Consider the following 16,831-nt stretch of genomic DNA (forward strand, 5'->3'; position numbering starts at 1 on the left):
AAAAGTCTCACACATGTGGTATTGCCATACTCAGGAGGAGTGGCAGAATGTATTTTGGGTTGTCATTTTTGCTTTGTACATGCTATGTGTTAGGAATATCCTATAAATTGACAACTTTGTGTAAAAAAAAAAGTTTTTATTTTTTTCCCACATATTCCAAAAACTTGTGGAAAAAAATGACATGTTCAAACAACCCATAATGCCTCATAGAATATACGTTGGAGTGTTTGCTTTCCAAAATGGGGTCATTTTGTGGACTTTTCCATTGTATTGGTGCTCTAGGGCCTTCAAAAGTGTGATAGGTAGTAAGAAAGTTTTATGTGTATTTATGCTCCTAGAACGCCTGAAGGTGCTACTTGGATGTGGAGTCTCTTTTTGTTGCCAGGCTGTGTAAAAGTCTCACACATGTGGTATCACCATACTCAGGAGGAGTAGTAGAATGTATTTTGGGCTGTCATTTTTGCTGTGTACATGCTATGTGTTAGAAATAGCTTATAAATTGACAACTTTGTGGGAAAAAAAAGAAAAAAAATGTTTTCTTCATTTTCCCAAGAATTGTGGGAAAAAATTATAACTTCAAAAAACTCACCATGCCTCTTACTAAATACCTTGGACTGTCTACTTTACAAAAAGGGGTCATTTGGGGGGTATTTATACTGTGCTGACATTTCAGGGCCTCAAGAAAGGAGATAGGCCGTCAGTACATCTGGTGTGATCAATTTTCAGTAATTGGTACAATAGCTTCTAGACTCAATAACTTTCACACAGACTAAATAATATACACTAATTTGGGTTAATTTTACCAGAGATATGTAGCAGTATAAATTTTGGCCCAAATGTATGAAGAAAAATTAATTTTTTGCAAAATGTTATAATAGAAACTAAAAAAAAGTATTTTTTTTTTCAAAATTTCTGCTCTTTTTTTGCTTATATCACGAAAAAAAAAAAACCCAGTTGTGATCAAATACTACCAAAAGAAAGCTCTATTTGTGTGAAAAAAATGATAAAAATTTTGTTTGGTTACAGTGTAGCATGACCGAGCAATTGTCATTCAAAGTGTTAGAGTGCTGAAAGCTGAAAATTGGTCTGGGCAGGAAGGGGGTCTAACTGCTCTGTATGGAAGCGGTTAAATGTAGTGGTAAATCTGGTGGTATGGTCAAAAGGTTTGTGACTTTTTTCAGGTGGTTTATGTCCTTTATAGAGTTCAAAGGCCTGGTTAACTAAGGACTCAGGATATGCTTTGTCTAGAAACTTTCTTTTCAAAGTTTCACTCTGTCCTATGTAGTCTGACCTTTTGGAATGTTGTGAATCCATTTTGAAAAATGACAACTGTCAAAATGAAGAAAGGAATTACCAGCAGTGGGTTTGGTGTAGTTTTTGGCACATATTCTATCCTCAGAATTGCCCAATTCCAGGTCCAAAAAGGCCAAGGTATCGCTACCATACTTTAGTCCCTTACAGATTGTTGTTCTTGAATTGTGTATAACGATACTACTGGATTTCTTTATTAACACTTTTTTCTTTAATATATACTATCTAGGCTTACCACATATGGTCCCTTTTATAAACAGTTGGGGATGGCGGGTCTCCTTCTCCTCGGCCAGTAAGTACTATTGCTCTTACCTACCCCACCAGCTGCTATCACAATAACTGTATCATCATCACTCATGGATACGCCTCATGGTTCCTAGCCTACACATTAATCGGTTGGTGGTGTCATTAGATGTATGGTCAAATAGATGTACTTCTTCCACCTAAAATACACATATCTTTTGGCCCATAATCCCCCGTTCCCCTTGTGTATACATACACTGTCCCTCTGCTTCTTTTTTTAGCAACTGAGGTAACAACAATCTTTAGAATTGATAAATCTCTCACATGCCCCTATACGTCTCCACAATATTATCTGACTATCACACCTCTAGCGGTGCGTTCGTATCATATTAATCTCCACATAATAAAAGTTGAATTTTTTCCTTTTTAATTAATTCCCCCCCCCCCCCACAACTTTTTTTTTTACAATAAATACATTTTATATACAGTTTTATTTTTCCATATATGTAGCAAGGTTTCCAGGCCTGTGGCCTGATGTCGGTCTGCCATTAGTACCGGAATCCTCTCCAGCCCATGTGAGCTGAGTCCCTGGGTGTGATAACTGAAGCGACGACAACTCCGGCATCTTTTTTGTGGTTTTTATTATAAGTTAAAGGGGATGGGAGAAGGGAATGAGTGGGATACTCCTTTAGGCTCGAACTAATTACAATTAAAATTTGATCCTGAAAATGCCCGTTGGCGCTTCCTTGACGCTAGCCGGCGCCAGCCAACACTCACTAACACTGAGTACACACTGCAACTTGATAAGAAGTGCTGAATCCTCGACTGAAAGTCCAGAAGATCCAGGACTGTGAAACTGTAGAACTTCTGACACTGTTATGCTGTACAATTTACTGAATACTGTCCCCCGCTTTGGCCAGCTTGAGGTAGTATGAAGTAGAACTCTGCAAATCTGTACTTGCAACTGACACACTCTATACAATTCAGGGCCCAGATGCTGATGCCCCCTTGACTGTAACTCTTCAGGGTCCACTGACTATATACCCCCTTTGTAACTTCAGGGTTCTCAACCTAGGTACCCCCTTTGCAGATAGCTGACACTGGATCCCAGAACCTCTTCCGGAATGGTCCTCTCTAACTCTAGGCAGACCCCCAGGGGCAATCCTCAGTACTCACGACCTGTGTAGGCTTTCCTGGCACTGGACCCCTCTCGCTCTCCGCAGGCTCACCGGATCCCCTCAGCTCAACTCAGCGCTCTCTGGATACTCAGGCGACACCCCGAGACATCCACCTTCCTCAGACAGGAGGAGAGATAGCCGTACTCTCCCTCCTGGGACTCTGCTCCTGCCAAAGACACAGTGCCACGCACTTCCCCCCAAACTTATACCCACTCCCAGAATCCTTTGCAGTCTAATCTGCCTTCTGGGGTAGTTACAAGCTGGGATGTGTCCTCTGATTGGGCTTCCCACACTGCCCTATGAGAAGCCTCTCACAGGAGCCATCAATTGCACAATGATTTACTGAAAAGAAGCCCCTCTACAAGTGCAGCAAGTGACGAATTTAAAGCCAGTAAGGGGTGGTTTGAAAATTTCCGCAGGAGAAGTGGCATCCACAGTGTGATTAGACATGGTGAGGCTTCCAGCTCTGACAAGGCCGCAGCAGAAGCCTACAAGGTAGAATTTGCGGAATTCATGAAGACAGAAGGATACGTCGCTCAACAAGTGTTCAACTGTGATGAAACAGGGCTCTTCTGGAAAAAAATGCCGAACAGAACCTATATCACGCAGGAGGAAAAGGCACTACCAGGGCACAAGCCCATGAAGGACAGATTGACCCTTTTGCTGTGTGCCAACGCATCCGCCGATCTGAAAATAAAACCACTACTGGTGTACCATTCTCAGACCCCCCGTGCATTTAGGGAACAAAATGTGAACAAGGCCAGACTGCCTGTCATGTGGAGAGCCAATGCCAAAGCTCGGGTCACAAGGCAATTGTTTATGGAATGGCTGCACGAGGTGTTCGCACCCACCGTCAGAAAATATCATTCTGATAACCAGCTGCCTGAAAGGTGCCTTCTTCTGATGGACAATGCCCCGGCACACCCTCCAGCCTTGGTGGATGATATGGATGCGGAGTATGACTTCATCAAGGTAAAGTTCCTCCCCCCCAACACAACATCACTTCTGCAGCCCATGGACCAGCAAGTCATCTGCAACTTCAAGAAGCTGTACACAAAGGCACTCTTCACTAGGTTTTTTAATGTCACTGAAGAGACGTCCTTGACTTTGAAAAAGTTCTGGAAGAAACATTTCAATGTTTTCCACTGCATTAACCTCATTGACAAAGCCTGGGAAGAGGTCACTCCCCGAACCCTAAATTCAGCCTGGAGGAAACTGTGGCCAGAATGTGTCACTGAAAGTGAACCTGACTTAGAAGGGTCTGATGCAGCGGTAGTGGAGGAAATTGTGTCCATGGGCAACAGTATGGGTCTGGACGCTGATGGTGCTGATGTGGAAGAGCTTGTTGAGGAACATAGGTAGGAGCTGACCACGGAAGAGCTTTCTGAACTCCACAGTGAGCAGCAGAAGGCACTTCTTGAGGAGCATTCCACTGAGGAAGAGGAAGAAAGGGAGGAGGTTAGCAGTGATGCCATAAAATCCATTATGCAAAAATGGAATGAGTGCCATGATTTTTTTGAAAAGCACCACCCCAACATAACTGTCACGAACAAGTGTTAAATCTCATGAATGATAACGTGGTCTCTCATTTCCGGAGGGTTATGCAGCGCAGGAAGAGACAAGTGACATTGGACAGATTTTTCAGCAGAACTGACCCTGCAGCTAGGAGACAAAGGAGAGAGGAAACCCCTGAAGGAGATCCCCCTGATGTCCTTATGGAGGGGGGCTCTCCCTCCAAACAATAACCACCTCACACCCGCCTCCCACCTGCCTTCCTCCATGCCAGAAGTCATCTCAAGCAAGGTTAGTGTTCTCTCTTTATACATTACTATACTGTACTAATGTGTTTCATATGTTTTGTGCTTCAAAAACCATTTACATTGAACCCTATGGGAAAATGTACCTCTGTTCACGACCAATTCGGGTCGCGACCAGAGTCAGTTCACGAATTAAGTTCGTGAACCGAGGTATCACTGTATTCCACATTTCTAGTTCTTGCATATCGATTTATTGTCTATATGTTGAAAAATGAGCAACTCCCCCTTGTGGTGTAGGTATATAAATACAGCACAGGATCAGTCTGTATGCTTCTATGAAAAAGGAACGGAAACATGTCGCACACTGATGACGTCATCTAGCCATGCCGCCGGACCTTTGCTGCTCAAGCCTCGCTGTGATATCCATCAGTGTTGGGGTAGTTACTCAAAAAATGTAACTAGTTACTAGTTACTTCTGTAAATTGTAACGAGATTACTTTACTAGTTACTGCATTTGAAAAGTAACTTCACTACTTATTACTTTACTTTCCTCTTTCTTAATTGACCATGTAGAAGAAGATACATGACACTCTTTCTGCATAGAGTTTATTGTATGAACACAGGCTTTGGGAAACATGAGAACAAAACCTGAAAAAACAGAATAAAACATAAAGTGCAACAAAAAGTCATAAACTTCATCCCTCTCTATTCTTCGAAATAACGATTCTATCGCACGGCTTGGGTAACGCAGGAAAGCGCGTTCCTATAGCCTAGTAAAGTAGTGTAGTTACTTCCTATAGCCTAGTAAAGTAGTGTAGTTACCAATATTAGTATTGTAACTAGTTACATTACTTCGTTACCAAAAAAAAGTAATGTAGTTACTGTAATCAGTTACTTTGTAACTAGTTACCCCCAACACTGATATCCATCCACCACATGGCCGGTCCCACGGTGACCAGCGGGAAGCGAATTGCACGGTGCCGCTGTGACAGACTGATCCTTTACTTGTCATGCTCATCTTCAACAACTCTATTTGAGATACTTATTGCTTTACCATGTATTAAAGTTTACAGTCTTCACTTAGAGGCACCTCTCATCTTGTCTATCTAAAGGCCCGTACACACGATAAGAAAATCTGAAGGGAAAATTCGTCCGACGACCGATCTGCCGATTTTCGGATTGTTAGTATGGTGCTTTCCACAGCGACTCCGACTTTTCGGCCGAAAAAATCCTGATGTGCAGGCTATAAAATTGTTGTCGTCCGTAATACAACGTCCGATTTTCGTCTCATTAGTCCAGATTTAGATGGAAAAAAATCTTAAGAGCAAGACTAGGCATGCTCAGAGACGAAAGAACACATACAAAGCAATCCAACACATGACATCACTTCTGAAGTAGAATTCTGTCGTACGGAAAAATTAGTATGAAAATAACCTCTTCACTTTCCACATCAGACTAGCATGCCACAAAAAACAGATGACAGATTGTTTGATAATCTTACCGTGTGTACGGGGCTTTAGTCTGAAGGATTCAATATTGCAGTCTCCACTCTAATTCCTCCCAAAGGTGTTCTATCGGGTTGAGGTCAGGACTCAATAACTGTGCAAGCCAGTCAAGTTCCTCCACCCCAAACTCGCTCATCGATGTCTTTATGGACCTTGCTTTGTGCACTGGTGTGCAGTCATGTTGGAAAATAAAGGGACCATCCCCAAACTGTTCCCACAAAGTCATTTATCCAAAATTTCTTGGTATGCTGACGCCCTTGGGATCACTGGAACCAAGGAAGCCCAACCCCTGAAAAACAACCCAACACCATAACCCCCCTCCACCAAATGAATTGGACCAGTGCACAAAGCAAGGTGCATAAAGACATGGATGAGCGGGTTTGGGGTGGAGGAACTTGACTGGCCTGCACAGTCCTTACCTCAACCCGATAGAATACCTTTGGAATGAATTCGAGCGGAGACTGCGAGCCTGGCCTTCTCTACTACATCAGTGCCTGACCTCACAAATGTGCTTCTGAAAGAATAGTAAAACATTCCCATAGACATACTTCTAAACCTTGTGGACAGCCTTCCCAGAAGAGTTGAAGCTGTTATAGCTGCAAAGGGTAGGCCAAATCAATATTAAACCCTGCTGACTAATACTTTAGGTCAGACTTTTTCAACCAGGGTGCCTTGACGTTTCTTTAGGGGCGCCTTGGCAAAAAGCCTAACAATTTCCCCAAAATTTGTATACAAGTTGACGTATTGATGAAGCCTGCCTTTTAGCTACACAAAGCCACAGGTTTTCATTGGGCACCATTATAACTTATCTTGAAGGTACCTTAGCTGAATGATGGAGAAGAATTGAGGGAGAAGAGAAACATTGGAATACTAGTCAGTACCAGTTAGAAATAGTGAATTTACTTTGGAAGAAAAAATCACCTCTAATGTTGGGTGGATGTTGCTGTGTTATGCAAAACTATTAGATTAGATTTTACATTTTAGAAGGGGGTGCCTCGAGACTGTCCATGATTGTAAAGGGTGCCTTGACTGAAAAAAGGTTGAGAAACACTGATTTAGATAATATAGTGTATATATACAGTCTGTCTGTGTGTAGATATATATATATATATATATATATATATATACAGTAAACCCCCGCTCCATCGCGGTTCAGTTTTTGCGGTCCCGGTATATTGTGTTTTTTTTTGTAATGTTATTTTACTATATAAATCATTAAAAATGAAATATTTTTGTTTTTTCCATAGCTCTTGCTATGTCTCTCAGTATCTTTTATGTGTTTAAATGAATTTCTATTGTTTTAAAAGTGTGTTTAAAGACCTTGAAGTGGAGTTCCACCCTAATTTTATACTTACCTCCATCTTCTTGCTCCGGGTCACCTGAAAAACAAATGGATAATCGCAATTTTTTTTTTTTTACTTACCTCGTAGCGAAGAAAAAATACTTACCTTACTTCCTTCTTCCTCCTTCCTCGGCCGCGGCCCGTCGTCACTTCCTGGCTTTGCAATGATTCCTGGGAGCTGAACGTCATCGCTCCCAGGAATCATTGCGCCTGCACCGGCCCCGACGTCAGTTCCGGGGCGCGCGCGTCATCCCCTTCTATACAGCTTCTGGGCATTCCCAGAAGCTGTGGAGGGATGACGCGCGCGCCCGGAAGTGACGGCGGGGTTGGCGCAGGGCATTGTGGGACCGAAGAAGGCGGAAGAGGACGCCGAAGAGGATCGCGCTGGCTTCAAGCTGCCCACATCTGAGATGGCAGCGCTGGACGAGACTTTTTCATGGTAAGTATTTGTCCTAACAGGTAAGTGCAACCCGGGACAGATCAGAGGCTAGCCATTGTGGAATGCACTAGCCCTGACTGTCCCGGGGGTATTTTTAAAAAAAAAAAAATTCCAGGGTGGAACTCCGCTTTAAAATGCTTTTACTCGTACAGTGACAGTAAAAAAAACATGCCTACAATGCATTTTAATAGGGTTTTTCTATTTTGCGGATTTTCATTTTTCGCGGCTGTGTCCGGAACGTAACACCCGCAATGGAGGGGGGTTTACTGTATATATATAAACATATATATATATATATATGAAAAAACGTGGTTATTCTCGGCTATCAGAGGAGAAGTTGGCAATGGTCACTGATACTTGTGGTACATGTACAGACTGACGTCACTGAGAAGGGTTGTGTGTAGCACAGGGCACACCGTCGCCTCTTTGCCCCCTTATATCCCTATGCTCTGTGCACCACACCGTCCCAGTGACTGCCACTAACTCCTCTCATAACCAAGGCCCCGCCCCCTGCAGAGACGTATGGTTGTGGCTCTCGGAAGGGATCCTTCCGCGGCGGGTTACTTCTCCTGTCTAAATACGCTTCATATAAAATAGTTCGGCTGGCGGAAGAGCACGGGCAGAGCGTCTGCTGCTGCCGCCAGAGATGGCAGGGGAGCAGCAGGCAGGAGGGAGAGGCGAGGCCGGGGATCCGCCTGCGGCCCCTGTGCGGGTCCTGCAGAGCCTGAGAGTAAAGATATGTGAGTATGTCTTCTGCTGTCTATAGCCCAGCATCATCTCTTCTGAAGGGCTCCGGTACTAGTCTTCCTTCACACAGTCCTGGGCTTATGAACTTGTGTACTAGTGTGAGTGCCAGGGACTGAGCTGCCTAGGGGGGGTTCTCTTCATAGCCAGGGACATTGGGGGAGGGACCTCACTACTGAGCATAGTGTACAGGCAGTGTCAGGGCTAGGGGTGATCCAGGTATGGGGCAAACAATGCTTCCTATACATTGGCACCACCATGTAGGAGATTGTTACATTGTTCTAATATGTGGAATGAAGGTACCCCTCAACTAAGTGGCCCTAGAATGATCCTCTGCTTGGACTGTGCATGTGGTGACCACACAACAGCAGATCTGTCATCAACCTCCTAGACATTCACAACCGCCTTCCAAACATTCGTCCTATACATAGTGAGATGCCCTGTCCTGTACATTGTGTGTATGGGGACACTCATCCATCCAAAACGCTTTGTGTTCTATTGAGAAATTCACCACCAACATTTGTTAGCTGGAAGTATTGCTACAGAGATATAATGCCCGCTTGTATTGGAACTATCTTCCTTTATTTTCTAAAGTAAGTGTTGTGAAGACTCCTGGGGCTACAGAGCGCAAGAGGGGGGAAAAAAAAAAAAAAAAAAAAAAAAAAAAAAAATATATATATATATATATATATATATATATATATATATATATATATATATAATTTATATTTTTTTTTTAGAGAGCAGGAATATAGCCCAATCTGCAGCACCTGGTAGATTTAGGGTATTATAAAAACATTACAGATTGTGCTTACAAAGTTGTACAGAGAGTACTGAAATCGCATCTATATTATTTAGGTACTTAGCAACTTTAAGGGTTTACATTGAGATCTATGGACCTTAAGTTGCATCAGAGTCGGACAGGGAGGACTTGAAGTCGCACATTTATGAATGGTTATCATTGGGAAGTATGGGGAATGACTTGTCATGTGACTCTGAAGTCCAAAGTTGCAGGAAAAGTCACACAAGTGTAAAAGGGGCCCCAATGTACAATACTTCCAAACCCGTAAGGCTCCCTCGTCAGGTAATGATTTTAGAACTGTAAGTAAGTCTATAAGATGCTACAAATTGGACCATTGTATTGTTTTCCCTATATTTTGGAGGGGGGGGGGGTCTCCCCGCTATCTGCTTTGCACCTAAGCCCTGGTTCACACTTGCTACTTCAGTCCGATTTCAAAGCTGCAGATTGGTGCAATTTGCATCTCCGATTTCATTGCAGTCTGCGACTTTAACCGAAGTCTATACAAGTCGCAATACCAGTCATGGCAATTTCTGCTGTTCCATTGCCGACATTGTGGTGCGACTTGTAATACGACTTGGAACTGTTGTAGGTCACATGGGAAACGTGTGAACGGGGGCTAAAGAACTGTTTTTACAGTGTGTGTGCTGTCCTGGGCCATTTGAGATTTTTATATTTATATCACAAACGTGAGTACAACCCTCACATTTTTGTAAATATTTTATTCTATCTTTTCATGTGACAACACTGAAGAAATGACACTTTGCTACAATGTAAAGTAGTGAGTGTACAGCTTGTATAACAGAATAAATTTGCTGTCCCCTCAAAATAACTCAACACACAGCCATTAATGTCTAAACCACTTGCAACAAAAGTGAGTACACCCCTAAGTAAAAAATGTCCAAATGGGGCCCAATTAGACATTTCCCCACCTGGTGTCATGGGGCTCATTTGTGTAACAGGGTCTCAGGTGTTAATGGGGAGCAGGCGTGTTCAATTTGGTGTTATCGCTCTCACTCATACTGGTCACTGGAAGTTCAACATGGCATCTCATGGCAAAGAACTCTGAGGATCTGAAAAAAAGAATTGTTGCTCTACATAAAGAGGGCCTAGGCTAAAAGAACATTGCCAAGACCCTGAAACTGAGCTTCAGCACGGTGGCCAAGACCATACAGTGGTTTAACAGGACAGGTTCCACTCAGACGAGGCCTCAACATGGTCGACCAAAGAAGTTGAGTGCATGTGCTCAGCATCATATCCAGAGGTTGTCTTTGGGAAATAAATGGTATGAGTGCTGCCAGCATTGCTGCAGAGGTTGAAGGGGTGGGGGGGGGGGGGGGTCAGCCTGTCAGTGCTCAGACCATATGCCGCACACTGCATCAAATTGGTCTGCATGGCTGTCGTCCCAGAAGGAAGCCTCTTCTAAGGATGATGCACGAGAAAGCCCGCAAAGAGTTTGCTGAAGACAAGCAGACTAACGACATAGATTACTGGAACCATGTCCTGTGGTCTGATGAGACCAAGAAAAACGTATTTGGTTCAGGTGGTGTCAAGCGTGTGTGGCGGCAACCAGGTGAGAAGTACAAAGACAAGTGTGTGATGCCTACAATCAAGCATGGTGGTGGGAGTGTCATGGTCTGGGGCTGCATGAGTGCTGCCGGCACTGGGGAGCTACAGTTCATTGAGGGAACCATGAATGCCAACATGTACTGTGACCTACTGAAGCAGAGCATGATCCCCTCCCTTCAGGAGACTGGGCCACAGGGCAGTATTCCAACAGAACGTCCCTAAACACACCTCCCAAGAAGACCACTACCTTGCTAAAGAAGCTGAGGTTAAAGGTGATGGACTGGCCAAACATGTCTCCAGACCTAAACCCTATTGAGAATCTGTGGCGCATCCTCAAACAGTAGGTGGAGGTAACATCCACCAGCTCCGTGATGTTGTCATGGAGGAGTGGAAGACGACTCCAGTGGTAACCTGTGAAGCTCTGGTGAACTCCATGCCCAAGAGGGTTAAGGCAGTGCTGGAAAATAATGGTGGCCACACAAAGTATTGACACTTTGGGCCCAATTTGTACATTTCTCACTTTAAGGGTGTACTCAGTTTTGTTTCCAGCGGTTTAGACATAAATGGCTGTGTGTTATTTTGAGGGGACAGCAAATGTACACTTATACAAGCTGTACACTCACTACATTGTAGCAAAGTGAAGTGTCATTTCTTCAGTGTTGTCACATGAAAAGATATAATACAATATTAGATTGTGTGTATGTGTGTGTGTGTATGTATGTATGTATGTATGTATGTGTGTGTGTGTGTATATATATATATATATATATATATATTACATTTTTTTTTTCTCTTTATAAGCTGACCTGACTCTAGTGGATTTTCAGGTGTTTGTAAAAATTTGTAATTTGTACCAAAATCTAAAGTACATTTTGATGACTTGATGAATGACGTTCAAAAGTATTTAAAAAGTTTTGCTTGCTTTAACAATTGATTTTGGAATGAATGGACTTTACTAAACAAAAACTGCATATGCTGTTTGAGCAAATTGTGTACCTTTTTAAATTTTCTCAGCCCTGTGGTTGAAAACAAACATCAACTTGTCCCTACTAACCATTAGAAAATGGAACGTATATTCTTAAAGTTTAACTTTTTGTCTGTTCCCTGCTGAACTGGTGGCGAGATTTCTAGTCAGGATTGAGCTGAGCGCTTTTGTTTTGCTTTTTTTTTTTTTTTTTTTTTTTTTTTTTTTGGGGGGTGTTTTTTTTCTTTTGTAGCATTTGTCCAGGCTTATGCAGATGGGGCTTGATCATTTCTTTTAAATTTCTTTTTTTTTTTTTTTTTTTTTTTGCAAGTGGAAAACTAGTTAACAAGGAAAAAATGTGTGATGTATGCGTTTGTGTATTTACACTTTTCCAAGCGCTTCCATTAAAATCTGTTGTGACCAAAAGCATTTGAAGCTTGTAGCTCAAAATAAGCTTGTGTACTTTTTTTTTCAAGTTTCACTTAAGTGTGAACAGGCACAATTGAAAAATCATGGGATTTCGGAAGTTAAGCATTTTGCCACTTTGAGCCCAGGTGTGACTCAGGCCCTATGTTGTCTTCACTCTGGATGAAGGAGCAAAGGAAACACCCCTGAACAGCAGCATTGTCAATCTAGGAAGAGGGTAGATGCACTAAATGGCGAACCTTGGCACCCCAGATGTTTTAGAACTACATTTCCCATGATGCTCATGAACTCTGCAGTGTAGTTGAGCATCATGGGAAATGTAGTTCCAAAACATCTGGGGTGCCAAAGTTCAACATCACTGGCCTAGACTAACAAATTAAAGCAGAACTCCAGCCTTTCAAGACTTTTGAAGCAGTTAGACCCCGTTCACACTGGGGCGACCTGGGCGCCTGACAGGTTGCCGTAGGTCGCCTGCCACAGAGAAGCTGTGGACCCGTTCTAATAGGAGCGACACAAGTCGCTCCGACTTAGAAAAAGGGTCCGGAGCTTCTTTGGGGCGACCCGGAGCGACCTGCATTGACTTCAATGATATGAAGTCCATGCTGGCCGCTCCGAGGTCGTGGTGCGAGCAGCGCACCGCGACCTGTGAGGTCACCCTGGCAGGTAGCGTCGCCCCAGTGTGAATGGGGTCTAAAAGCAACATATTTTTTTTTTTTTTCTCTTTTGGGACAAAGGTTTAACATGAAGAAAAGCTGACCATTTGAAGCTTCCCCGTCAGTGTTAAATGGTTTGTCTCAACACTCTACTGGCACTTTTGCTGGACAGCTTGGTCTATTGTAAAATAGCAAACTTAATGGCTGGATCACCAGGTAAAAAAACAAATGCAGCCATCAATTTTAATGATTGTTAAGCTGCAATTAAATACAATTTTGTTTTGGGTTTAATACCGCTTTAAAAGTCCCACTCTAGGCAGCAAAAAGGCAGTGCCCTCCTCCACACATTGCAAGGGTCAAATGCTCATTAGATCTAGGGGTAGTGGAAAGAGGGATAAAACCTTATTACTTGCTTTAGTAGGCTTCCTTTATCTGGTGAATGGTCCCCCGAAGCCTCCTCTCTGAGGCACTTTGGCAAGCAGTCGCATAAAGTATAACGGAGGACCTATTTAATAGTCATGCAATGTCTGTGGGGATGGCGTGGGAGCACCCACAATCCAGAGTGTTAAAGAATAGAGATGGCAGCTGGGGGAGTGAGGAAGAAGGTCCCGGTGATGCTGGTCAGCAGACTAAATGGAGAATGAATCTTCTTAGGGGGGGGGGGGGGCATGGGAGAAATGAAAACCTGAGAGGAGGTCTAACCCCTCACCACTCTATTCCGAAAGAAAAATGGAAAAAAAAAACAATGTAAGGATGGTGTCTGTGTAAACATGCATTAGCAGCCCAAGAGAACAACTCTCTTCCTCTAAAGGAAGTCTGCTCTTAGTCTCTTCAATTGGAGGGTGAGTAGAGGGGTTTTACTCTTTGTGGTGTGTTCTTGGGCTGCCTGTGTGCAGAGTGTCCTCACATCTGCCTACTTTTTAAAAATAAATGGGCAATGAATGATGTGATATGTAGTCCCTAAGTGTTTGATCAGGTGACAGAAGAATGTTATGAGTGTGTGTGCCCCCCAAGCTGGATTTCGGGGAAGTGGCACAGGCTGGAGACTGCAATTTTAAACACTGGAGTATGAGTTTCTTGCTCTTCCTTAATGAAAATATTTATTGTCCTCTGTTGAACTGATCAAATCGGATCTCATTATAGAATATGTGGCTTACTAAAGTAAGTAAACTAATTCAAACAGTTACAATTGCATTTTTTTTTTATGCCCATGGAAGGATCATGTATGGGTCCTGTGGTTGCTACGTGGTCAGTAGCTTCCCTTCACTGCTAGGATTGACTCATGGAAGCTGGAACAAAAGTGGAGCTGTTGTCTGAAGTAATCAGTCCGCTTGGTTGTAAAAATTAAACCTTGTTGCCTTTGGTAACACTTCTCCTTTTTCTTAGTATTCATTGATCAACTTTGGTGTCGGTTTTCATATCATTTCACATGATTCAGATATGTCACATGAGTGTGCCTCCATCAGAAATATCATTTGTTGCATCAAAAAGGTAACCGGGGACTTGTATGATTACACAGAAAGTGTTACTTGTCTGACTAGCACCCAGCTGAACATCATTATAATGATTGTGTTATTGCTTTACTTAATTTTATTTTTATAGATATGACTGTAAAATGGTTTATGAGTAGGTAGTGTATAAAGGCTGAGCATAGGCTGACATAAAACACGTATGCTTGCTAGCTACAGTGTTGCCTTTGTATACTTCCTTTTTTTATTGTTGTGTTGTGTGTGTATTTTGTATTGTTCTGCATTCATTCATGTGTATGTATTTTTTATTTTTTTTTTTGACAACATGGCTGTTGTGTTTTTATGAATGTTTGAAGTCTTCATGACTTGTTTACAGTCTTCTATTACACCTTGATATCCTGAGTGTAGTAAGAAACATGTCACACTGACTATTCATTGTGTTATGATGGTTTTGAGTGTTTCCAATAGTCATGTGGCATGTTCAGTGAGCATTCAGGGACATAAAAAACAAATACATAACAAGCAATACTAGTACATATGCTGACTAGGGATCAGACTTCGATTAGAATTAAAAACTGTAGTAAACTCCTGAGAAAAAAAATTTCCAGCAATCCTAAGGCCACTGTGTTTAATATTTCTAAACACACCAGGTTACTAATTAGTCTCATACAGAGTTGTATAAAGTACTGGAAACCCATACTTGAGTAAAAGTACAAGTGCTCGATCAAAAAGTGACTTGAGTAGAAGTGGAAGTGCTCGATCAAAAAGTGACTTGAGTAGAAGTACTAAAGTATTCAACATTTTTTTTTTTTTGTACTTGTATTGCAAGTAATTTTTTTTAAAAATTTTGCTACTCAAGTACTGAAAGTAAAAGTACCAGTAGTTTTGAAAAAAAATTGCTACTCAAGTACTGAAAGTAAAAGTACAAGTACTGTGTTATGTAGTTATTAAAGAAAGAAGTCAAAAGTTTGAACATCATATTGTTTTTTATTATTTCAAATGCAGCTTTTATTTATACATACAGTAGCATTTATTTTCGTATGCGCAGATAATACACGTTTTTAGCTTCATGAAACCTGCCATCTACTGTTCTGGCAGTGGTAATTTTTATAATAGTAACGAGTAACTATGCAGCCCAAAAAAAAAAAATAATGGAGTAGAAGTATTGAAATCATCGAAAAAATGTAGTAAAGTAAAAGTGGAAGTAGGAGAAAAAAATTCTACTCTAGGAAAGTACAGATACCGCCTTTCGGTACTTAAGTACAGTAGTGACGTAGTTCTACTTAGTTACTATACATCTCTGGTCTCAATCTTTTTCTTACGCTTTCTACAGCTTTCATTTTTTATCTGTTCCGGCCAAAGCCGGCGCCATATTTGCAGTTACCTTCTGTTTCCAGCCTCATCTGTACTTCCGCCTTTCCTCTCTGTCAAAGCCAGGATCTCACGCATGCTCAGTAATGGGTTAACCAAGCCTCGTTTTCATATATCATTGCCTTGGTGACAAAGCCCCCCCCCCCCCCCCCCAGCCAGTAAGCATACGCATGTATATGTCCTCCATGTGTTGCTCGTGAATGTCATTGTTCACACCCCCTGTGACGTAGCTGGTCACATGGTGTGTTTCAGGAACACAGGGGTCTCGCAGGATTGCAATGCCGTGGTGTTATGCAATGAGAGGAATGGCACATAGATGCATAGACTGACGTGCTGCTGAGTGTACCATCAGTGGGGGGACAAAACGTGACTGATGTTACTGACACAAACATTGGGCAGGATCTCCCAAAGGGCGCAGTTTAATACTTTTGAAGCCACTCACATTTACAATGCTTTACATGGCGTAAGTTTGGGCATGGGAGTTTACTACCACTTTACAGACTGAGTTAATTCCCCCCCCCCCCCTCGTCTTTCAGGACAGCCACCTGCTGAGAGACGTTGGTTCCTCTCTTCTCAGGAAACACCCCCTCAACCATGTAGACTTAATCCCCCTGTCTGCCGGTGCCCGTCAGTTCTGGTGTCTCCTCTGGTGGGGACACATGGCCAGGAACCAGAGCTGAAAGAGCCATTGGAGGCTGAGGCTGTGTTTCCTGTCAAGGAGGGAGTGATAAGGTCTCTTCAATGCACACAGCTAAGGGTCTGGATAGGGAGCCCAGATTACCTATTTGGCTGCCTGGCTTCACTCCAGCTTCTCCTCGGGTGGTCTGAGGCTGCGGGGTTCCACTCTTCGTCGCTCGGGGGAGCACTGCGGTGGTGCAGCCGGTCCTCCCGCATCTTGCGGCCAGCAGGGAAGCTTCCGGGTGGTGAGTGATGTCACTTCAGGTGGAGGTGGGCACTTCCGCCGGTCCCGCAGCTTCCAGTGGAGGCTTCAGGGGATTTGAAGAGCTGGCTGGACAATAGGCTAAAGCGAGCCGAACGCTGGGGGACAGCTGGAGGAACAG

The 16,831-nt window shown here is 42.9% G+C and overlaps 1 protein-coding gene across 1 annotated transcript in view; it reads left to right on the plus strand.

The window, feature by feature from the left end:
* Nucleotides 1–8,395: 8,395 nt before the first annotated feature.
* The window catches only part of RASA2 (RAS p21 protein activator 2), a 451,771-nt gene continuing 443,335 nt past the window's right edge, over nt 8,396–16,831 (plus strand). Inside the window, exon 1 of the mRNA XM_082249978.1 lies at nt 8,396–8,515. Coding sequence (XP_082106104.1) covers nt 8,422–8,515 — 94 coding nt within the window. The 5' untranslated portion in view covers nt 8,396–8,421. The remainder of the gene's footprint in view (nt 8,516–16,831) is intronic.

This window comes from Pelophylax lessonae (assembly GCF_965119305.1).
Source record: "Pelophylax lessonae genome assembly, chromosome: 3".
Taxonomy (NCBI): Eukaryota; Metazoa; Chordata; class Amphibia; order Anura; family Ranidae; genus Pelophylax; species Pelophylax lessonae.